At 38.3% G+C, this 24,741-nt stretch overlaps 1 protein-coding gene and 2 long non-coding RNA genes across 9 annotated transcripts; all 3 read right to left on the bottom strand.

The window, feature by feature from the left end:
* Window positions 1–2,272: 2,272 nt before the first annotated feature.
* LOC121787228 (general negative regulator of transcription subunit 3-like) lies at window positions 2,273–14,451 on the bottom strand. Of its 6 annotated transcripts, XR_006047301.1 has the most exons (18): window positions 14,243–14,451; window positions 14,041–14,172; window positions 12,346–12,483; window positions 11,975–12,025; window positions 11,299–11,388; window positions 11,081–11,227; window positions 10,555–10,662; window positions 10,295–10,363; window positions 9,100–9,268; window positions 8,544–9,016; window positions 7,681–7,839; window positions 5,296–5,464; window positions 4,560–4,705; window positions 4,045–4,329; window positions 3,827–3,961; window positions 3,573–3,748; window positions 2,626–2,861; window positions 2,273–2,536 (listed from the first exon to the last, which is right to left on the bottom strand). XR_006047301.1 is itself a non-coding variant. In XM_042185905.1 (17 exons), the coding sequence occupies exons 1-17, from the start codon at window positions 14,333–14,335 to the stop codon at window positions 2,795–2,797; spliced, it is 2,607 nt and encodes an 868-aa protein (XP_042041839.1). In that variant the 5' UTR covers window positions 14,336–14,451; the 3' UTR covers window positions 2,568–2,794. The 6 variants fall into 6 exon arrangements, 5 of the variants coding, with proteins under 5 accessions (XP_042041839.1, XP_042041840.1, XP_042041841.1 ...); XM_042185905.1 differs by lacking the exon at window positions 2,273–2,536 and having other exon boundaries at window positions 2,568–2,861; XM_042185906.1 differs by lacking the exon at window positions 2,273–2,536 and having other exon boundaries at window positions 2,568–2,861; window positions 4,045–4,326.
* A 1,308-nt stretch (window positions 14,452–15,759) lies between these two features.
* On the bottom strand, window positions 15,760–17,182 carry LOC121786279. The gene is made up of 2 exons (XR_006047135.1): window positions 16,427–17,182; window positions 15,760–16,072 (listed from the first exon to the last, which is right to left on the bottom strand). It is a non-coding gene; the product is annotated as an uncharacterized LOC121786279 (long non-coding RNA).
* A 3,848-nt stretch (window positions 17,183–21,030) lies between these two features.
* Window positions 21,031–22,457, bottom strand: LOC121786280. Of its 2 annotated transcripts, none has more exons than XR_006047137.1 (2): window positions 21,702–22,457; window positions 21,031–21,409 (listed from the first exon to the last, which is right to left on the bottom strand). It is a non-coding gene; the product is annotated as an uncharacterized LOC121786280 (long non-coding RNA). The 2 variants fall into 2 exon arrangements; XR_006047136.1 differs by having other exon boundaries at window positions 21,031–21,347.
* Between the last annotated feature and the right edge of the window lie 2,284 nt (window positions 22,458–24,741).

The raw sequence follows: 24,741 nt of genomic DNA, 5'->3' as shown, positions 1-24,741 counted from the left end.
GAATACTACGAACAACATCGTGCCGCTTATGAAGCATATGTCGCAGCGAATACCCCAACCCCTCAACCTCAACCAACTAGATCAACTCGTCGCTACTTTTATCGTGACCGGGAGGGAGCCCACGAAAGGCTTGTTGCCGACTATTTTTCCGACCAGCCACGGTTTTCGGAAAATTACTTTAGGCACCGTTTTCGCATGTCAAAGTGCTTGTTTATGTGTATTGTCAACACATTGTCCGCCCGTGTTGAATACTTCCAAACAGGTCCAGATGCAGCCGGTCGGCAAAGTCTCTCGGCGTTGCAGAAGTGTACGTGTGCCATCCGACAACTCGCTATTGGGCAAACGGCCGACCTCTTCGACAAGTATTTGCATGTCGGTGAGTCCACTGGAATCCTTTGTCTTAAAAATTTTTGCGAGGGCGTTCGTTCAGCTTTCGGTGATGAATTCCTTCGGACACCCACCACCGATGATTGCCAACGGTTGCTTCGTCTTCACGAAACAGTCCATGACTTTCCCGGTATGCTTGGCAGCATTGACTGCATGCATTGGAGGTGGAAGAATTGCCCGACTGCTTGGAGGGGGCAACACTTAAGCGGCCACAAAGGCGGCGGCCCAACACTTATCCTTGAAGCGGTCGCCGACTACCGCCTATGGATTTGGCATGCATATTTCAGTGTTGCCGGATCCAACAACGGCTTGAACGTGCTCTATTCTCCACCCCTTTTCAATGATGTGTTGAATGGTGTAGCCGGCGATCGACTTCACCGTCAACGAAAATGTATACCACATGGGTTACTATCTCGCCGATGGTATCTACCCAAGGTGGTCGACTTTCGTGAAGACGCTCAGCAACCCGCAAGACCCGAGACGGGTTCTTTTTACACAGCGTCAAGAGTCCGCGCGGAAAGACGTCGAAAGAGCCTTTGGGGTCCTTCAAGCCCGATTCAACATTGTGAAGGCCCCGTCTCGGCTGTGGTATGTGAAAAATATCGCTGACATCATGTACATGTGTATTATCTTACACAACATGATTATAGCCGATGAAGGACGAAGGGCGGCTAGCTTTTACGACGAGGATGAAGCCGGAAGCTCAAGCGCGAGGTCTCCCCCACGCCGAGGTGTGCATACGACGGTGGGTGAGAGGATCGAAACAAGGCACACAATGCGCGATACCCGAACCCACGTTGAGCTACAAGAAGACCTAATCAAACACATTTGGGCGAAATTCGGCCTGTTTTTTTTTATTTTAGGAGTTGAATTATGTATTTTTTATTGATTAGGAGTTTAATTATGTAATTTTTTTTTTATGATTTTAATTATGTAATTTTTATTTTTTAGGATTTTAATTATGTAATTTGTAATTTTTAATGTATTTTGTAATATTATTCCGGGTATTTTTAATGTATTTTAATTTTGTGAAAATGTTTTTATTTAAATTGTATAATGGAATGGTGGGACCCTTGTGCGAGTCCTTGCAGAAGAGCACGGATGTGGGTGTTGTGCTTTTGCCTAAGAGCAGGCAGAAAAAGTGGGTCCGGGACCACATCCGTGCTCGTTGGCAAGAGCACGGATGTGGATGCTCTAATGTAGACAAGATTCTTCTCTATATTGTGAAGAAAGGGTAAAGTAAAAAAGAAAAAAAGGAATAATGTAGACAATAACTTCTCTATATTATTCTCTCTCTTGTTTTACTCTCTATTCACTTTAATTATTTATTATCATTTTCTAAAAAAATGACTCTACTATTATAGAACGGAAGAAGTATAAAACATGATGAATAATGTCAAAGCCAAATTTCAATTCATAAGAATATCCAATATTTTAAAAATACCTCATCAAGAAAAGTTGGAAAAATAAAATAATACTCGTCTCATCAAATCATTACCTTTAGGCACAAGATTTAAGAAAATGATATTTAGATGGCAAACTTGGGAAGTGACACAAGATTTTAGGAGATGTTATTTTATGTGTTACGTAGAAAGAAAATATATACTCCCTCCGTCTCATAAGAATATTCACTTTTTCCTTTTTAGTATGTCCTACAAGATTATACATTTTCCAATTTTGAAAATTTTTTCTCTCTAATGTAGTGGTCTCATTCTCCACTAACAATATTTTAATTATTTTTTATCTCTACCTCTCTCTTACGTTACCATTTTTGCATTAAAACCCGTGCCGTACCCAAAGTACAAATCTTTAGGGACGGAGGGAGTATATATTAATGTGAGAGAGCTTTTTCTAAAAAAGTAAATGTAACATCTTTTGTGGGATAAATTAAAATAGGAATGTGACATCTATTATGGTACGGAGGGAATAATAGAAAAGAGTAATTAACATATATTTTGCCAAAAAAGGATATGGTAACATCACAAAAACAGAAATACAAGTTGCTTATAATGGAACGGAGGTAGTAATAAGGATCTCGAACTCGGCTGAAAATCAAAATCTGCCTGTTGCCCCACCAACTCAACCAAATGTGAAAATAGACACATACAAGCAGTTGAACATGAACTAGGAAGATGCTTTTCCAGCCTCCCTATTATTCAAGAAATATAAATGTCAAGGTATGAACAGCAAAATCATTTTTATCATTAAATCGGGAAGAAATTCTAATTTCATTTGTACCAAGTTCATGACAAGAGAGTCCAACTTTTGTGTGTTCTGCACGCAGCTCGGCACCAGATACATATTCTAACTGCAGAATCACATATTCTATTTTTACATTTCAACTGAACGAAACATCAACGGAGAGCTACTCTCTGGTGGTCAAGATAATACGAAATGATATCCGGGACTATATTATTAAATCATCCTCTAGATAACTGTACTCGAAAGTGAACTCCGTCTTAATTCTTTGACACCTGAGTATTGAAAAATGAAAAGAACATCAGTTAATATAGGCTACAAGAGGGGGTACACTGATAAACACCAAATATGCAGATAAGTTCAGATAAATCTAGGCGCCTAAATAGAAATACTAGAATGTTAGTTGTAAGATTATCTCACAACGATAACTACAATCACACTTCTCAGCTATGCTGGGCAGTAAAGGCATTTCTCAGTATTCTAACAACCTTTTAGTTCTCTAACTGAATCAACAATGCAGCCAAATGTTGATGTTGAAATTTATGGGACGACAAAAAAGTAAACGTGCCAATATCACACTACAGACTCATTAAGGAGAAGACATCACATATGAATCCCACAAAGCTTGATTGCTAAACATTATAGCTATCCAAAATGAAAACTGACTTCCTAAAGCACCAAAATTTTCAAAACCTACTGCTAAAGAACTAGAATAAAGTGCAAAAAAAGAAAGTGATGATTCTACAACTACAGGAAGAATATGCATGTTTGCAGGTAGTCAGAATTCAATGAAAAATAGAAAATGATAAAGGACAAGTAAATGTAACAAATAACAGTGTAAATAAGACTATGAGGGAGTCATCAGTAACTCTAAATTGAAATAGACATGAAAATATACTAAATTATACAGTGAGCAGAAAGTGTAACAAAAGAATAAAATAACAGTATCAACACAGAACCACCACAACAATAATAATAGCCCATACCATCCATGTTCATCACTGGCAATATGGAAGTCAAAATACACATATGTCCCCTGTTCAAAATCATCTGTAGCAACTTTTGGCTCCTCATGCCGTTGGAACCATGTGTTGTATTTCCTGTGGTATCTCCAAGATTGTTTTTTTAGTTCCCTAGCAGCCAAGTATTGCTGATAGGTATTCTGCATATATCAATAGCATCAGACCAAGAACAAGAACATAAGGAACATGGCATGTAAGCAAAAAGTAAGACTTGACACCTGCTGGTAGTAAAATGAGAAGAACAGGGTATCAGTGCCATAAGTATCTGCACCAAGACGTTCCCAAAAGGCAGGATTATTAACAATAGGGGCTTGTACTTGAGGATAGCTCGAAGGAGTTGCAGCAGGATGTCTCTGAACATACCAGAAGCAGGAAGTGGGGCCAGTTATCAACAGAGAAAGAGATCAAAAGAAAGAGAGCGAAAATAGTTACGTACTGGAGTATAGGTCTTAGCACGTTCTGAATCCTTGGGCTGAGGAAGTCTATAATAAGCAGCCTCAAGCATCTGCAAATTATACGACTGATCATGCATTCCCCCAGAAATTGGAGTTGATGCACTAATGTTATCCCCAATAATACCAAGGTCAGACACACTTCTTCGACCAATAACACCGAGACTTCCAGAAGATGAAGCTGATTGTAAAGGCTGTCCTGGAGATAGATCTATCTCCCGTATTACTTGAGAAGGCTCAGCAATAGAACCAGAGGCAACTGCAGCCTGCTAGTAAGAAATTGCAAAATTGTTTTATGATAAATATGAAGTTCTATTACAACCTATGGAACTCACTACAAAAATCAGGAATTGTTCAAGTATTCAGAGTTGAAAATGCAGAAGCTCTATCACTTGTACTCAAATCCTATTTTTCAAACAAGCAAAATATAATTTTTATCAAACATTACTTGAACAGATTCACTAACATATTTTCAAAATAACAAAAAAGTTCCACATACTGCAGCATCTAAAGCGTAAGGAGATTTCAGTTCATCCTCTGCAACAAGAGTTTTTCCTAGCCCAGAGTTGACAGCAGAATCTGCAGAAGAATCTTCCGTGAGGGACTGTTGCTGCTGCATTTCCTCAACTTTGTTAAGGACATTTTCTGTAGAGATATGAAAAGATCTCACCATTAAAATTAGGCTACCAGAATAAGATGATATGCCTTGTGGAAACTATTATGGGTTAAATTTTGCTTGTGGTTCTAAAATATGAAATCAAAATATCCAAAAGTGAGCTTTATAGCTGCAGATCCTGTCAATGTTATTAAAAATCTTTCACGGCACAGCCATGGCGCTTCTCCGTAGCGGGATTTTGAAAAAATATCATCTCCATGATGATTTTTTGGCAGATTTTAATGGCAGCTGCCACATTCATGGCAGCATTTTTTGACTGGCTTAGTCCTAAACATGGCCCATCAACCCTAAAATTTGCCCGATTGCCCAAATGACCTGGCCCATTTTCCCAAAATCCTACCTATTTATTAAAATTTGACCCTACGACATCCCTATCTGTTCACTTGTTTATTCACCCTCCTGTGCCGCCCTACTGATTTAGTTTCTTTTAAAAACATGGCAATGAAACCCAGCTTAAAATATTTCATTATCCAGTATATAAGTGTCTTATGTATAGTATAGTGTCAGACTTAGAGACAGAGACTAAAGAACATGATTTTTGAGTAAGACTACTGACTACCTGCATCCTTAGGTGTTGAAGATATGATTGTCTGCTGATTAGCAGGTTGGTGGATTGCACTAGGCTGTGGCTGCAGTGAAGCAGATGTTGTTACACTGTTAATACCTGAAGCCTGGACCCCAACCCCCAACCCTAGTTGAGGTGTGATGGATGAGCTTTGAGCATTGAACTGAGAAAAAAAGGAAAGGGAAAACAAGTTGCAATTAACTGAATAAGTGCATTGAACAGATAATTTTAACAGATACAGTCAAAAGTGTAAATAAAAGTTGTTTCATCCATAATAGTATGTTTGAATTAATAATACACTTCCATTCAGCAATATTAAGCTTCAGTTGCTCTAGCATATAGGTCCCTGTGGTGGAGTCCATGGATATGTACATTGCACACGAGGTCTTACTTATGAATGAATAACAACCATTAAGATTAAATAAAATATAAAAGACACGAAGAAACGTGGTTTTATGCAAACTTGCGGAGTTTTGGCGATAGGGAATCATATGCAACATGCAATAGACAAATTAAGTAGTACAGCTGAAAAAACCATCTCCTATAAAGATAGAAAACATGATTAGCTTCATTAGGTGTAATGATTTATGCAAGCTATTAGTTTATCAATTCTTCAACAATCTACCTGTAACTAACTAAGCTACATTAACAAGTATACATATCATTTATTGGTGGTAAATTCACAAGGTGCAAACTCCTAAAAAATTCCGTTTCTCTTTTATTTATTGACTGAAGTCCAAATTTGGTCCCTTACATTTGCCCTAAAACACTTTATGGTAACACAATGTACAAGACCAAAAAGTTTTTAGGGCAAATGTAAGGGACAAAATTTGAACTTTAGTAGTATTATTTTTTTATAACATAAGATAAAGATGAGGGATGGTGATGAAAGATATGTAAATATCCATAGAGGATTGCATACCATGAATTTTGCTTTAATTGATAACTGTCTCTAGATAGAGAGAGATAGGGATGTCAATGTAACCCGAACCCGCGGGCCTGCCCGAATAACCCGATAAAAATACAGGGTTAGGGTTGTAATTTCGCAGCCCGAATTTAAAATCGGGCCATTCGGGCTGACTCATTCGGGTTGTCGGGTTAGGCGGGCTGACCCGTTCGGGTTACGGGTTGGCCCGTCGGGTTGAAGGTTTCTGCACAGCGAGCAGTTTTTGTAACGGTCATAACTTTCTCTACAAAGCTCCGATTGAGGCGTGTAATATATCCACGCGAAGCTCTTTCGAAGACGAAGAGAATGATATGTATTAGAGGTTTATCAGACTTCAAAATCACGAGAAACATTGACTCAAACAAGGCTGCTGCACATCCACATATTTTGTGTACATTTTCTAATCAATTTTCTATCATTTCTCAACAAACATACCAAAATATAGAAATATAATCAAAATCATCCAAAACAACTCTCTAAAACCATGCAAAATCCAAATACGTCAACCGACTATATAAGATCACGAAAAAAATCACCATGTGGTTCATGGATTCATAAATACTCGTATATATTTTGACGCCGCTTCGTCATTGAATTATGCATACTTTGATGATTCTTAAAACAAAGATAAATTATTATTTGACTTATTTACAGCTGGAATAAATTAAATTTGACCAATCATAATTCAAGAAAACTTAGAGTTACTCCAATTAGCTAGCATCTTGATAATTCACTCTTTAATAATTCAAAATATTTTTGTTACATCTACGATGCACCTCTCACGTTATGAAAAATTTATTTAATTTTCTACGAATTGATTTATGTTTGAATTTTGAAACAAAGTGATGATTTATGTTTTAAATACATAAACATAAACATACTATTTATAGATATTTTGTAAATAATTATGTAATGAATAAGTTATTTAAATTTAAATAACTTAATCTTTTTTAAAATATTAAAGAAAATTAAGAATATATATTTCATTGTTGAATGATTAATTAAAAATATGTATATAATTAAAGAAAATTTAAAATAGTATTATTTTTTGAAAATATTAAAAGAATTAAAAATACGCATTAGCCCGAATAACCCGGTGGGTTAGCCCGAAACCCGAAGGGTTAGGGTTAGGGTCGAACTTTTATAACCCGAAAAAATCATAACCCGAATAGCCCGTACCCGAATGGCCCGACAACCCGAACGGGTTGGCCCGAACCCGAACGGGTTGGCCCGATTGACATCCCTAGAGAGAGAGTTGTCAGTGCAAGAAATCATGGCATGACATTGTTCTAATCTATAAGAGACCATTGTTACACTCAAAATGATTAAACTTCCTAGAAAGATCCATATGTAGACAGGCATATGCACAAGCCAACACTGCTTTAGCAAAAAAGTAGAAGACAATATATTTGGCGAAAGACAGTAGAAAGCACCTGTTGTAAGAGAATGTTTTGCTGTTGTGCAGAGTACTGCTTTCCTCCAGAAATAGAAGGCATGCCCAGAAGATTATTCTGGCCATGCAGCTGTACCTGCTGAAATCGTTGTATATACTTCTCCCTTTGATCAGGTGCAATCTCAGTTCTTCCACGAAACTGGCCGTAAAGAGATAGAACTACTTAATATACGGTAAGAGAAAATTATTTGAAACTTGCTCCAAGTGTGAGTTTGAAGTCATTATCGTGGCTCAAGAATTACTGGACAATATGAACCATGCATAAGAATCCTAGTCAATACTTTATTGTATGCCATAAAAAACAGAAAGAATGAGACACAAAGCATTGATGTCAGTTGGTTCAACCTTTGAATAACTAAATATATCAAACACCATCTGGAATTAATGCATTTACATGCTAACCTCACTTCTCCTAAATTACATCATTCTTTATCGAGTTCAATTGTCAGTCCTGACTCAACCTATGGTTTGCTATTTTCATATTTTGTATTCACCTGTCACCACCAGTCATTTGACTCATATCACCAACATTTATGAGTCCAAATTCCTGACAATGTTCTGATCTTAGATCACATATGTGATGCTGGAAAATTTTAGTTCTAACAAAATATAGGAGCTCAAACACTAAAACATATATGACCAAAAATATTCTCTTCTTGATTTTGTGGATGCACGTCAACCATTCCTCAATAACTTAGGAATCTATAAACAAAGAGAGCAAATTCAACAGGGAAAGGAAAGATAGAAGATTGTCATTTGAATTTAATAGTTTAATGTGTATGCAGGAGCTGAAAAGAGCATCACTCAACACCAGGAACATGGAAACAGAACAATGCAACGTACTGGTTCGTTCTGGTTTTGGAAGGAATTTCCGGGCCGCCATTGCATACCAGGAACAACAGGAGAACTGAAAACTCTGCTGCCCCCAACTGCAGAATCAATAACACTTCCGGGATCAGATGATCCAAGCCCATCACTTGATTTTGCAGTTTGGGGCATAACTGTGCGATTACTTAAAGGAGATGCAAGAGCCTGCACCATGTCACTACTCCCAGGTCGATCATCAGATCCCAAGATATTTCTTTTCCCCATTTCAGATAACAAGGGAACGGCACCAAGGGCTCCATTGCTGGAAATCGTGTTGCCAGAACTAGGAAGGATGTTAGAAGCTGGTTGACCAGGCAACCCACCTCTGCCAAGAGCCCTTAATCCAGTTTCAGCAAGTGCTGGAGATGATCTACGGCCAGGGAAATTCGTAATATCCTCTTCTTTTGTAGCACTTGGCACGGCCACAGGAGATGACACACCGACAACACCTGATTATTCCAAAGCAAGAATAGGGACCCAGGTAAGGGAATAGAAATTATCTCATTGACTATTCAAAGTTCAGTTAACTTACTTGTGATGCCAGAAGTTGCAAGACCTGCTGGTGGTGTTTGTGGTGCAGGAGAGTTGAGGCCACTACCTTTAGAAGGTGGGGTTCTAGCAACTGCATCATCCTGAAAAACTGTTTCATCAAGCAGGTCGAGGGTGGAAGTAACCTGTTGGATGGTAGCTGGGGTTGTTGCCTGGAAAGGGAATCATCAAATTATTCCACGACAGTAATGTCTACTACATGAATAAATACATAAAAACAACTGAAATGACTTCACATAGTCATACGTAAAAAAGAGAAAGATCAAAGTATAGAAAAAGTTAAAAGGGTCTCAAAATATTATCAAAATCCTGCTGGCCAATCTTTAAGCTTAAAGCATAATATGCTCTCTGCAATAGCAAATAACTCCTGCACCACACTGTGGCTAACAAGTAAAAGAGAATAGACGAAGAAAGATCAAACTAAATAGAAAATGGATTTTCCTTCATACAGTGAAATGAGATATATTCAGATAATCAATCTATATTCTACGTAAGCATCAAGGGCATTTTATATTTCTTTTTCTTTCTTTTGTTGGTGGGGGGATGTAACTTTACTTGTCTATTAGAAGGAAGGACAATTACACATTACAAAGCTTTTACCAGCTGTTCCAACATCACCAAATTTCTCGTCAAACCACAGACAGAAGAAACAATCATCAACTCCATCCACAAATAGTTAAAGGGTCTTAGCATGAATACAACACAAGAGACTACTCAACTAAGATGTTAATTTTGACATTCATTGGTGATATTAGATATCTACATCCTCCATTTCTAAACAAAAAGAATAGTAATGACTTTTCAATTATTTACTACATAACTAGCTAGGAGAAAATATAGCAGAAAAGAAGCAAATATTTAAATAGCTCAGATAAAGGTACAACTTCAAGTTAGATGAAAAAACTAATTATTATGGAGGGTGAAACATTTGCGCTGGCACCTCATTACAAAACTTTGAAACACGTGAATAAGTTCCCTTGAATATATTCTCTACAAGTTCCGCAATTTATCAGTAAATGGGTAAAACTTCTGCTGCACAGTGCTCCTAAGCAGGTAGCTTAGCAGGTATAGCAGCTATGGAAATACAACACAATATAGAAATGATAATTTCTTTTCTAGAGTACAGAAGTGGAAAGGACACGAGTGGTGTAAGATGCAGGATTTGGATATGAACATACTGAAGTTTGAACAGGTGTTGCAGCCAGAGAAGTTTTCAATGTTATGACTGCACTGGAAGCAGTAACTCCCTGCCAATAACAAATGAAAGATGATACGGATTTCTGCTCCAATCTATCAATTTCATCTCAGAAGAAAAGGATAAATATCCCTTATAGTTACAGTTCAAGAAACTCAATTGAGATTAAGGGCACAACTTCAAAATCTAATTTATCTTTCTCAATGTTAAGTCATCAACTTCGTGGGAACAGAAAGCATTTACCTTAACAAGACTAGGAGGACCTGTAACTAGATCTTCAAGAGACTCCACCTTGTCTAGAGGTAAGGAACTGTAAAGCTCATCAACATCGCTAAACTCGTCAAAGTCTTCCTGCCAGTTATACATCAAAAGGAAACATAAGGCAAGCTCCCTTAATATATACTCCCTCCGTCCTATAATAGATGTCACACTTTCCTTTTTAGTTTGTCCCACAAAAGATGTCACATTTCCTTTTTTGGAAAAAACTCCATCTCACATTAATATAAATATACTTTTTGCTCTCTCTACCCAACACACAAAGCATCTCCTAAAACCCGTGCCATTTCCCAAGTGTGTCATCTATTATGGGATGGAGGGAGTATATAAAAATATATATAACTAAACAGCCATGTAGAAAACATGAGACCAAATATAAGCAACAAGGAGATGAGAAACAAATATCATGTGATCAACTAAATAAGTACCTTTCTAGCATAACATGAAATAGCTTAAAACGTGAAACACAATATACTCATTTGATGAGGAGGACCTGATTTCTTTCAACATAGTCATCCAAGAAATCCTTCACGTCGTTGACTTCCTCCGGACTCAATTCATCATTATCCAAGAGCCTTAGAATTAATTCCAGCTTCATAATATGAGCCTTATGCCGAGTGATGGATTCCTCCAGATGTGTCTACAAAAAAAAAATTTATTCAAGCACAGTTCATTGCACAGAATTAAGATATATTCCCTTTCCTTTCTTACCAGTCTCACTGGCCTTGTCTTCCCTTTCTTAACTGTAAGTCCTTCTATTTCAGCTTCAAAACTATCAATTTGATTTTCCAGCTCACTGACCTATTTAACAGGATATCATCTTCAAAATCATTTATAGCTCATTAAGAACATACCTAAATGAAGCCAATACTCATGAGATACATGACAACTCCTGCATTCTACCATTACATAAGGCTTCATAACTAAATGGCAATGTACTGTAATAAAACACTCTCAAATTAGCAATATGACTATAGCTAACTCCAGAGAACTACTTAAGAGGTAAATATAATTAATAATTCCATAACATAACTTTTAAGTACTCATTTAGGTTTTGCGACATATGCGCCAATGCGGACCTTGAAAATGGGAGCGAAAACATTAAAATGCATTCATAAACGAGGTCTGAGCTCAAACAGCAGGTTGTAATACTATTAGGGAACATCAAGTGTGAATTATAGTTAAAGTGTGAGCAAGTAAAGAGAATGCAGTCTTGAATGGCTTTGATGTGTATAAAACTATACTGGAAACCAAAACTGTATGTCGTGTTGTATCTGTAAAGAATAGATGAAGACATCACATGTCATGCAAAAAACTAATTCGTCTAATGAAAGTGATAGTTTTAAATGCTCAAACAAAAGAAATGCACAGTGTTCCAAGCGCATACCACGTTATTCAACCAATCTCTCGTCTCAGATTTAGCTTTTTCCTTTGGATCCTACAACAACAACAACATGGAGGCATCCCCAAAGATGTCAGAGTACTGTAAATGAAAGGGAAAATGGCAAATAGCTCCAAGTTCCACATTCTTATAGCAATAGTCATGTACTTCATAATATCCACAATCTCCATTTTATAATACAAAGAAATATTTTTTCCTTTCTAGCATTCTTCATTTCAGAATAAAATTACTTACAATTCTTATGACAGTTTTTCTAACTACATTTTCTAACAAAACACATTTCCTCAATTATCATGTGCCCCTCCAGTTATGTTATTTCAGATAAAGAAAAGAGATTAACAGTAGTCAATGCCTACCGTCTTAGGTTGTAGGCCAAGACCTTCTTTTGAGAATGCTTTTGTTTTTGTTTCTTTTTCACATATCTTAAATCGTTCCATTTCACGCTCAATTTGCTTTCGAGCATCCATCAGAGCCTGCTCATAAGAGGCACTAACCTATGTCAACAAGTATCAGAAGAAAATCCCTTGTCAACATCGGACAAAAAGCAGAGATAATATTATTTCAACTAATAGAAAACCAGAAATAAAATATGAATGCGACAGGAATACAATGACCATGCACATTCACAAAGGCATGCACAGAGGATAGAAACAAAAATGAATAAGATAAAGGCATGCACAGAGGATAGAAACAAAAATGAATAAGATAGTAAAGCCCAAACAGTTGAGTACACTGAGTAGAACAATTATATGAGAAACATGTAATGTCAACAAAACATAACATCAATAGATTCAATACTGGTAAAAGCAGAATTAGTGATCACTAGATAACTAATTAGTTAGTAGAGTTGTTCAAATGGGCTTCAAAAAGCCACCAGCAAGCGATATATGTATCTGATCCAACACTCTCAATGTTGGTTGAGATGAGAAGCATCAGAAATCAAGTGAGATTACTATAATGCATTCAATATCTCAAATAATTGTCTTCTTTGTGAAACCACAAATATTGCAAATCAATATATTGGAATAAAGCATCATTTGTTATCTTCTGTAAGTTTTTGTGGATTATGGTGCGCTAACCTAATACTCCCTCCGTCCCACCGAAGATGACTCACTTTCCTTTTTCATCCGTCCCAACCAAGATGACCCCTTAGAAAATAATTAAAATATGCAATTACCTCTCCTCTCTCTTACTTTATTCCTCCCTCCTACTTTTAACACTCAACAACATTTTCTCTCTCTTACTTTATTTTTATTCCCTACTTTAAAACACTCAACAATATTTTCTCTCCCTTACTTTATTCATTTTTCCTACTTTAAAACACCCAACAATATTTTCCCTCTCTCTTAAACTCTTTAAAACTAGTATGCATAAAATCCCAGGCAGGAACCGGTCATGGTCATCTTCCCTGGGACGGAGGAGTACTATAGTTGCTTTAGTAACTAACTGTAGAAGAATTTCCAACAAGCTTTATGTGATATCTTTGTGTCCAGAAAGTAGGCCAATGTTTAGAGTATCATGCACGCCAGCAACAAACAGTGGCTCCAATTGTGATTTTGCAAGCCCCAAACTACTCAAGTTTCTCAGAGCTATTTGGTTTATCGCATTATTCTCTTTTCTAGAAACAAATCATGCATGTCCATCAACTTTCACGTTAGCAACCAACAGTAGTTCCAATTGTTATTTTGATAGAACTGCAGAAGTCTATTGGAAATGCAAGCCCCAAACTATCAAGATTCTGAGAGCCATTTGGCTTATTGCAATATCTCTTTTCTAGACTGTTATTCAAATATAATACACGCCCATCATCTTTATTTGAACTAAGCATTTCAAGGAAAAATTGTATTGACTAGACTATGGAAACAATAAATTACTGAAATCAGTTCAAAAGGAGGAAAATTTTCGGGGAATTCTGTGAAAACGTGTTCTTGTAGTAGTCAAAAGCGGGTATAAAAGTTGAAAAAGGGAAACAAAACAGTGTTAAAACTCCCAAAATAATGAGTGAATAAAGGACAAAAAGAGAAATGCAATCAATTCTCCACCAATGATACCTTCTTATCCTTGATCTCGCTGGACTGAATCCATGTCTTGATCTGGTCTCTATACCTCTGCAACTTTTTAATCTCCTTTTTCAAGTCGGCCTCGAATTTTTCCTTCTGATTCGCATTGTCTGTATCATAAACCTGAGCACAAATTCAATGAAAGTTGACATCCAAAAGAAAATTATGTTCGGAAACAAATCGGCAAAAGCACCTTGTTCCAAATGCTGTCGAACACGTCGACACCTTCTTGAACCTTCTTCAGAACCCGATCGATCTCGCCCTGTAATTTCCTGCTTGCTCCCATTGCCGATTTTCGAATAACCAAGGATCAATTTAGGAAAAAATCATCCAAAAGCCCTAGGCTCTCGACAGAATTATTAGTTCAGTTCGATGTATTCTGCTTGGGATATAATTACTCAATAGTCCATCCAATAAAACTCACTACAATATAGTAGTCGTATGTTTTTTTTAAGGGATAACTGCCTTAAAAGTCATGAACTTTGTCCGAATTCCGGTTTTTCCCACGAGCCATTTTTTTGGCGTATAAAGTCACGAACTTTACTTTTTGTCTGGTATTTCCCAACCCGACCCGACCCTGTGATTTCCGGCAATTTAAAATCCTATGTGGCATGCCTGAATTCCGACGTGTCAGGCATCGGAAAAATTCAAAACGACGTCGTTTCTGATAGATAAAACGCCGTCATTTTATACATCATCATTCAAAATTAGGTTATATCGCCCAAATCAAACGCTATTCACTCCTCCTCTCTCGCTCGATTCATCCACCCCCAACCATTTTCCATTCTTGGATTCAAGTCGCGATTCATTTTCAGCCCCATTGGAAGCGAAAATCCTGTAACAAGGTAAGACCATTGCTTCATTTTAGGGTTCAATTCGCGATTCATCCTACCGATTTTTCGTTAAAGATGCGATTGATTTCGTTGGGTTTGGGGTCGATTTAGGTTTCCAATTTAGGTTTGCGATTTAGGGTTTAATTTCGAGTATGAGATTTTGTGGTGCCCGAATTGTGCAGTTGGCATCCTGCAATTTAGCGATTTCCCGTGTGCAATTGGCAATGGGTATTTAGGGTTCATGACTGTTAATATGAGTTTTGATTGTTCAAATGCAGGATGTCGAGTTCTTCCCAGGGTTTGAGGCAGTGGTCTGTGATCACGGTCTTGAAGCTGATGTGGTGACATCCAATACGGATGCCAATCCCGGACGACGCTTCTATCGTTGCCAAGTCTGGAAGGAGGACGACTGTAAATTCTTTCGTTGGATTGATCCATCATTGTCACCGAATCAAGAGTATTTTTTCAAAAAACTGAAGCTTGATAGGGACAACGTGCAAAGAGCATTGAGAGATAGGGTTGCTAAGCAGGATGCACTCGACGAGTGTAACGCTCGTACTTTTTAAGTACTAATTAAAATATGTCGTGAAGTAACGACGTCTCTTTTAGTTAAATAATAGAGTTTTCTTGGAGACGTGTTTGAAGGACTCGTTGAAAGAATGACGATGAAGTTGCTATATTTGGCAAGAAGGATGAAATACGTGGAGATGGATATTTTTTTATGGAAGACGACACACGTAAATCGAGGAACGGTCGAAGAAATTATATGTGGAACAACACCAAATATAAGTTGTGACGTTAGACGTTCTTTAATTTTGCGAAGAACAAGATAACGAAAGTTAATAAAGTTTTGTGAATTTTAATTATCGAAGGAAAATACGAAAATATAAAGTATGAATTTATATTGGGCTTTGCAAATTTAATTAGAGTCCAATTGTCTATCTACAAAATGGTTTGGACCCTAATTATTTAAAGAAATCCAACCCATTGATAAAGAATTTTACAAACTTGGGCTTTCAACTAAATGAGCCCAAACCAATCTAATTAAAGTGGGAGTCCATTCTTTTCCAAAAAAAGGGAACAAGCCCAAGAACCCTTCTCCTTCTTCTCCTCTCCACGATCGGCGGTTTCATTCAAGTGGAGACTTCCCAACTTTCAACTTCTCCACTCTCCATCTTCCACCATTTATCCTACAAACCAAAAGACACCCCTTTTTAAACATCCACCCTTTCACTTCTCTTCTCACCTTACACTTCAAAAAAAAAGAGGAGAATGAGATTGTGAGAGAGAGGGCCGAGAGAGGGAGCTAGAGGTGAGCAAGAATTTGGGGTTCGTATTCAACCCTTTCAAGAATTCACCTATCAGAAGGTATAATTCTTTTCCCATTCAAATTCTTTATTTTCTTCATGAATGGCATAGCATGTACTCAACTATAGAATGATCACATAATTCGAACAGTAACATCAATCAAGCACCAAGCAGACACCCCCCTTTAATGTTTTAACTCAAAAACACTAGAAAGAACAAAACTTGAATAAACGAACTTGTAATCGGGCTGTTCGGGTGGAGTGCGGGGCTGATCGGAGAGGTTCGGGGTGCCGGCGAAAGCAGCCGTGCTGTCCGGCGGCAGCAGCGACGACTGGCGCCTCTCCGACGGTGCGACGACAGCGGCTTCCCTCCCCGTGGCAGCAGTAGCAGCGGCGGACAACAGCTTTTTCCGACGACTCCAGCGGCAGCGGCGGAAGACGACGTTTCTCCCGGCGAGCAGTGATCGTCGGCGTGGGGGTCGACGAGGGAGACGATTCGCGGAGGCGGCGACCCAACCTTGGGGGAGAATTTGGGCAGTTTCCGTCGAAGAGAGAGAGAGATGAATAGAGAGGAAGAGAGATGTGGAGGGGATAGAGAAAAAAAAATTTGGGCCTTGTTTTTTTTGGGCCTTTTTATTTTAATTGGAAGTATAAAGGTGAGGGCCAAATTAATTAATCGATGGGCCGATAATTAATCGTGGCGAATTATGTAATGATTTCCGGAACGTTTTAAAGAATGAATAATTTTATCCTAAGTATGAAATGAAATTATACCTCTTCAACGATAAATGATTGCGATAATTAAAGTATGCGCGTAAATAATTTTTTTAGAAATTATTTTCGACGTTAGGGAAGATACGAGGAGTCAACGAAGGAAAGAGCGAGCGTAAGCGGCCGACCGGCGTCGCACGCGACGCCTTGGGCGGCCGTCGAATAATCGAACATGCACGAAAATCGAGAAAGAGAATTTAAAGGATATTAATTAGAGTGCATGCATTCTAATTATCGTCGTTACAGAGGTTTGATATGAATTTTATGTGTTTTCCGAAAAGGTGGTTCGCACGCACGCTAAAAGTCGGAACGAGGAATTTTACGGAAATCCTAAGCTTTTGAGGTGGGCTTATTACTTAAACTCTTTTATTTGAAATGATATGTTTATGGTGAAATAAGGGTGGTTTTAAGTATTATGTCATGCCGTATGTTATATTTTGAATTGCCTATCTGATTGTCTACTAGGATAATGTCCTACTAGACTTTGATGGTTAACGAATTCGGGTCTGACTAGGGAGTGAGTCCCTACTCAGACTAGTGCACTGATGGGGATCGTGAGCCGTCCTTTGTGGTCGACCGGTCCAGTGATCGAGTTTGTGGCCACATTCTCGTTTCACATGATGGTTCAGATATGGTACATGAATGGGGATGATAATGATATTTGTCTGCACACAACTTTTTATGGAATGGTTTTAGTGATTCTCGGCCTTTTAAAGTAAAACTCGAGTTTCACTCAATGATGGCTTGACATAACTTAAATGATGAATGTATTTTGGGCATGAGTTCACTGAGTGCATTAAAGTACTCAGCCCCTGCATATGTTTTCCCTATGTGCAGGTTGAGCGGTGACGAGCGCAGTGGGTGTTGAGCATAAAAGTGAAGAATGTCTATCAAATGTCTAGAATATGGTGTGTCTTCATACATAGCATTATTCTACTCTCGAAATGCTTCCGCTGAATATTGTTTCTTTTGAGTTGTGTATTGTTGAGATATTTTCATTGTGAGTTGTTGATCGTTGAGATACTCTGATTTTAGTCGAGCTATTCTAATTTGTTTCGAGCTATGGTCAAGTTGTGTTGTTTTCCCCTTTCTTCCCCGCTTCTTTAATCCTCCCCTAGTCGCGATCAACCGTGTTTTCTATCCTTAGAAAGCGCGGTCGTGACAGAGTGGTATCAGAGCAATTTTTCTTTCCGCTCTGGACCCGAGAGTCTTTTTCTGTCTTAGTCTAGACTTGTTTCGCTAGACTAAAATAAGGTTAAATTGGAAGGCTCAACATCCCGCTTCGCCACGCTCAACTAGGAAAGAGGTAATATATTTTTTTATGAAAAAATTTTTATGAGAACGTTTTGGAGAAAGGAAGACGAGAAAATTTTTGAGAAAGAAGGAGGAGAAAATTTTTATAAGAGGAGGAAGTAGAATCTTTCTGTGAGAGATTGATTTCGAGAAGAGTATTTGCTAATGTTTGAGAAAAGAACGAGTTTTGATGAGGGACGATGGATTGTTTGTTTTTATATGAAAGATGAAAGTTGATGTTCAAGTATATATTGAGTTTTGATTCAAAACTTGTACTTCAAAGTTGAAAGTGAGATGTTGAAATATTTGAGAAAAGTGTGAGTTTTGAAGAAAATGGTTGTTTTGAAAGTAGATGTGAAATGTGTTGTGAACTTAGAGTGTCTAAGACTAAGCTAGATGAAACGTGCGCGAACCATAGTTGTAAGTTGACAATTTATCCATCGCTTTCCCGAGCGATGAAAACCAACGAGAATCTGAAAGTGTGGGGTGAATCCCTAATGTGTCAAGGCACGACGAGGCAAGGAGAGCGAGAATGCGAATGTTTGCCGGTGGACCATGGAACTTTTGCTATTTCTTTGGAATGGCGCGAAACGTTAGAGCAAGCTTAGTGTGTGAACCATTTTACTATTCTCTATCGTTTTCGTGAACGATAAGAAAAAAAAAAAGAATACGAGGAAGATTTCAAGAAGATGAGGATAGAGAAGATGAAATGAAGCTTCAAACACGAAAAAGGTGCGAGACAAGAAGAGCTGATGCTAAGTGATGTAGCTATGCAATGACAAGAGATCATACTCGCGATGCAAATCAATATAGCATTATCTCGCGTAATTTTGCTAAAAGTGGCGACACGATGGAGACGGCCTTTATAGCAGGCGGAGAAGCACACAAATGATTAAAATGTTTTAAGAGAATGATTGTTATAATATGCACGAATATTACGAAGATATGGCTTTTGACTGACTACAATTATCTTGTAGTAATGACGTGATGAATAACAACTTGGAATCCACGATTTCTTAGAACGATGTTGCCGTGTTCGGCCTCAGAAAGACGAGCGAACGAGTGCGACCTTCGTAGCTAGAAAGAATGATTTTAAATCAACAGTACTTACTTGGATTCTAAGTTCTTTTCGATACGTATTGAATAACCGTGAGCCCTTGCCTATTTAAACACCTTGGTTGACTCATGCTTTGCAAGTAGTGCCAATTATTTCTTTTCCTATATCGAGTCATAACTCACTTTTATTTCTTGAAAATTGGTGCTTACCTTGGTATCTTTGGATATCTTGATTAGTAGTCCTCTTTGATTCATCTCTCGTAGGGAAAATGTTTTGACCTTATGAGCCTCCGTCATTGAACTTCATTCCTAAAGTTGTTTGCAGTTATGACCTTCAGTATGATTACATCTCCCATACATGTTTTTTTCAAAGAATGAAATATTCCTCTTGGAACTTTTTGTACACCTTTTTATTTCGTAACTATGCATGTGGCAAGTTCTTTCTTGCAGAAGTGAAATAGTTTTTAACTCAGTTTCACTACATATATTGTCTCATGCAATGATTTTTCTTGCTTGCAACACCAAGTTAAGGTCGTGTTCTCTTTTTCCTTAACTTGTTTGATCTAGCTGGTTTTCCTAAAAAGTTCACTTCACGTCGGTTGCAAACCTGTGAATCCATTGATGTGATTTCATTATTCAATAGCATGATGTCGTCGAACCATGATCAGTGCTACTTCATGACATTTTTCTATGCTCCTAAATCCTCCCACGATTGATCATCTCATGTCATGACATGTTTGAACCGTCATTCATTGATGCCGGAATTTTGCTAAGTTGATTGGCAATTGAAATATCTTATTTAGCAGCCTACTATGGAATTTGAGACTTAATTCAGTTCATCCTGTTCTCAAGACCTATGTCATATTCTTTCGAGCTCTCATCAGAAGTAAAGTCTCAAGGTTTATGAGTTTACCTGAAACCTTAATTCTCATAATGAACACCAATTTTTGTAAATTGGTGATGAGATCTAAAAGAGTCGAGCTAGAAATGTTGTTCTTGTTTTCTTGATTAATTCTGCAGCCTTTCTGATTAATACACTTTCTGCAGTGTTGTTATAAATTTTTTTTTAAATCAGTTCATATCCAAGTAAGACTGCTTGATCAATTTCTGAGTTCTTGATACTAGACTTGGAGGAAAGGGTGAGGTTGAGCTTTTCGAATGCACACGGGGGAATAAGTTTCTATAATCAGACATGCGTAAAAGTGATACACCAACTAGAGGCATCGATATAACCAAGAACACGAGGTGTTAAATTTTCAGCAATGGTTATTAATCTTAAAGAGTTACGAGGAAGCTGTTTGGAAATTGGATTACAAGTTCATGGAGAAATATTTTATTAGAATGATGTAAGCAAATTTCGGGACGAAATTTCTGTTAAGGTGGATAGAATGTAACGCTCGTACTTTTTAAGTACTAATTAAAATATGTCGTGAAGTAACGACGTCTCTTTTAGTTAAATAATAGAGTTTTCTTGGAGACGTGTTTGAAGGACTCGTTGAAAGAATGACGATGAAGTTGCTATATTTGGCAAGAAGGATGAAATACGTGGAGATGGATATTTTTTTATGGAAGACGACACACGTAAATCGAGGAACGGTCGAAGAAATTATATTTGGAACAACACCAAATATAAGTTGTGACGTTAGACGTTCTTTAATTTTGCGAAGAACAAGATAACGAAAGTTAATAAAGTTTTGTGAATTTTAATTATCGAAGGAAAATACGAAAATATAAAGTATGAATTTATATTGGGCTTTGCAAATTTAATTAGAGTCCAATTGTCTATCTACAAAATGGTTTGGACCCTAATTATTTAAAGAAATCCAACCCATTGATAAAGAATTTTACAAACTTGGGCTTTCAACTAAATGAGCCCAAACCAATCTAATTAAAGTGGGAGTCCATTCTTTTCCAAAAAAAGGGAACAAGCCCAAGAACCCTTCTCCTTCTTCTCCTCTCCACGATCGGCGGTTTCATTCAAGTGGAGACTTCCCAACTTTCAACTTCTCCACCCACTCTCCATCTTCCACCATTTATCCTACAAACCAAAAGACACCCCTTTTTAAACATCCACCCTTTCACTTCTCTTCTCACCTTACACTTCAAAAAAAAAGAGGAGAATGAGATTGTGAGAGAGAGGGCCGAGAGAGGGAGCTAGAGGTGAGCAAGAATTTGGGGTTCGTATTCAACCCTTTCAAGAATTCACCTATCAGAAGGTATAATTCTTTTCCCATTCAAATTCTTTATTTTCTTCATGAATGGCATAGCATGTACTCAACTATAGAATGATCACATAATTCGAACAGTAACATCAATCAAGCACCAAGCAGACACCCCCCTTTAATGTTTTAACTCAAAAACACTAGAAAGAACAAAACTTGAATAAACGAACTTGTAATCGGGCTGTTCGGGTGGAGTGCGGGGCTGATCGGAGAGGTTCGGGGTGCCGGCGAAAGCAGCCGTGCTGTCCGGCGGCAGCAGCGACGACTGGCGCCTCTCCGACGGTGCGACGACAGCGGCTTCCCTCCCCGTGGCAGCAGTAGCAGCGGCGGACAACAGCTTTTTCCGACGACTCCAGCGGCAGCGGCGGAAGACGACGTTTCTCCCGGCGAGCAGTGATCGTCGGCGTGGGGGTCGACGAGGGAGACGATTCGCGGAGGCGGCGACCCAACCTTGGGGGAGAATTTGGGCAGTTTCCGTCGAAGAGAGAGAGAGATGAATAGAGAGGAAGAGAGATGTGGAGGGGATATAGAAAAAAAAATTTGGGCCTTGTTTTTTTTGGGCCTTTTTATTTTAATTGGAAGTATAAAGGTGAGGGCCAAATTAATTAATCGATGGGCCGATAATTAATCGTGGCGAATTATGTAATGATTTCCGGAACGTTTTAAAGAATGAATAATTTTATCCTAAGTATGAAATGAAATTATACCTCTTCAACGATAAATGATTGCGATAATTAAAGTATGCGCGTAAATAATTTTTTTAGAAATTATTTTCGACGTTAGGGAAGATACGAGGAGTCAACGAAGGAAAGAGCGAGCGTAAGCGGCCGACCGGCGTCGCACGCGACGCCTTGGGCGGCCGTCGAATAATCGAACATGCACGAAAATCGAGAAAGAGAATTTAAAGGATATTAATTAGAGTGCATGCATTCTAATTATCGTCGTTACAGAGGTTTGATATGAATTTTATGTGTTTTCCGAAAAGGTGGTTCGCACGCACGCTAAAAGTCGGAACGAGGAATTTTACGGAAATCCTAAGCTTTTGAGGTGGGCTTATTACTTAAACTCTTTTATTTGAAATGATATGTTTATGGTGAAATAAGGGTGGTTTTAAGTATTATGTCATGCCGTATGTTATATTTTGAATTGCCTATCTGATTGTCTACTAGGATAATGTCCTACTAGACTTTGATGGTTAACGAATTCGGGTCTGACTAGGGAGTGAGTCCCTACTCAGACTAGTGCACTGATGGGGATCGTGAGCCGTCCTTTGTGGTCGACCGGTCCAGTGATCGAGTTTGTGGCCACATTCTCGTTTCACATGATGGTTCAGATATGGTACATGAATGGGGATGATAATGATATTTGTCTGCAGACAACTTTTTATGGAATGGTTTTAGTGATTCTCGGCCTTTTAAAGTAAAACCCGAGTTTCACTCAATGATGGCTTGACATAACTTAAATGATGAATGTATTTTGGGCATGAGTTCACTGAGTGCATTAAAGTACTCAGCCCCTGCATATGTTTTCCCTATGTGCAGGTTGAGCGGTGACGAGCGCAGTGGGTGTTGAGCATAAAAGTGAAGAATGTCTATCAAATGTCTAGAATATGGTGTGTCTTCATACATAGCATTATTCTACTCTCGAAATGCTTCCGCTGAATATTGTTTCTTTTGAGTTGTGTATTGTTGAGATATTTTCATTGTGAGTTGTTGATCGTTGAGATACTCTGATTTTAGTCGAGCTATTCTAATTTGTTTCGAGCTATGGTCAAGTTGTGTTGTTTTCCCCTTTCTTCCCCGCTTCTTTAATCCTCCCCTAGTCGCGATCAACCGTGTTTTCTATCCTTAGAAAGCGCGGTCGTGACAACGAGAGCGTCCGTTCGAAAACCGTTGAAGTTGAAGCACTCCAAGGTGTTGTCGCACAGTTGCAGCGTCAAAACCGGAACTTGAAGGTTGTCATTTGCATGTTATGTATCGTCTTGTGGATCTTGTTGTAGCTTAGCTAACATAACTTCGGATCTTGTTGTAGCTTAGCTAACATAACTTCTATGTAATGATCTATGCATGTTGAACTCCAATGTAATACACTCCTATGTAGTGAATTTTCCTCTATGAATGCATTGAGTTTTGAGTTCAAAAGCAGCATAGTGTGAGTTATAGTACTCTGCCTCATAGTATGTTTTTGGTGCAACACCACACATGGTTCAGACATATAGGTTTGGTTGAACACAACACACGGTTTAACACATACAATAACATCCAATTCCAAAGTCTCATGCTCCCATACAAATTGATACAGTCATTGTTTGGTGTTCACAAAACACATTGCAAAATCACAATTAAAACAAATTTGTCTTCCAAATACAGTCACTTTTTCAAATACACAAAACATTGTCTTCAAACATTGTTGTTATTGCTTTGCTGCGTTGGGATTGAGCCACGTCCTCCAGTGCGCCCTCCACCACGGCCTCCTCCACGGCCTCCCCTTCTTCCACCTCTCCCCGTAATTGCGGTGGTGCCACTTCCTTCAAGGGATGGTGTCTTGCGAGTCCTCCCCATCTTCGCCTATAAGTATAGCAGTTGCAATGTTAGTAGATAGTAGTAACATATGTTAGCAAAAATGTTGAAGTATAAACTGGAGTCGATTAACCTTTGGCTTCGGTTGCACTACAACTGGCTCATTCTTGCAGGTTCTGGAGTTGTGGCCTTCTTGTAAACACTTCTGGCATGTCATCACACAGATCTTCTTCATTCTGTTGGGTCTGGCAGGATCCTTCTCGAACAGATCTCTCCTTCTAACCTTCTTCGGTCTGCCGGGCATCTTCTTCACAGGAGGAGGCACAACCGGGTACCCCTCAGCCTGAGGCCAGAGCTTCTCTCCATTCAATGCTGGTAACCCATATCCATATGCCTTCATGTACTTCCTCAAGGAGTAGTATTCATGCACATAATCATCAACATTTTGCTTGAGAAAATGAATAGCAGCGCATGCATGAATACATGGGATGCCAGTCAAATCCCATTTCCTACACCCACACATCTTTAAGGAAGGAGTCACTACAAACCTATCTTCAAAATGTCCAACTTCAAATTTCCCCCCAACCGCAGGAATTGTGGTACAGTTTCTACTTTCATATACCATAGCTTCTATTTTCTTCCTGACCTTTTTAAACACAGTTGAATCACTTCCCATAGTCTCCACTTCTAT

Source organism: Salvia splendens, chromosome 22 (genome assembly GCF_004379255.2).
Source record: "Salvia splendens isolate huo1 chromosome 22, SspV2, whole genome shotgun sequence".
Lineage (NCBI taxonomy): Eukaryota > Viridiplantae > Streptophyta > Magnoliopsida > Lamiales > Lamiaceae > Salvia > Salvia splendens.
This window is presented reverse-complemented; position numbering and strand designations above follow the sequence as displayed.

Coding starts and splice junctions, on each gene's coding strand:
- LOC121787228 (XM_042185905.1), bottom strand. CDS start 14,335: ATGGGAGCAAGCAGGAAATTACAGGGCGAGATCGATCGGGTTCTGAAG. Junction 10,364..10,554: donor GTCCTCCTAGTCTTGTTAAG/GTAAATGCTTTC, acceptor TGTTATTGGCAG/GGAGTTACTGCTTCCAGTGC. Junction 7,840..8,543: donor TCCAAAACCAGAACGAACCA/GTACGTTGCATT, acceptor CTTTACGGCCAG/TTTCGTGGAAGAACTGAGAT.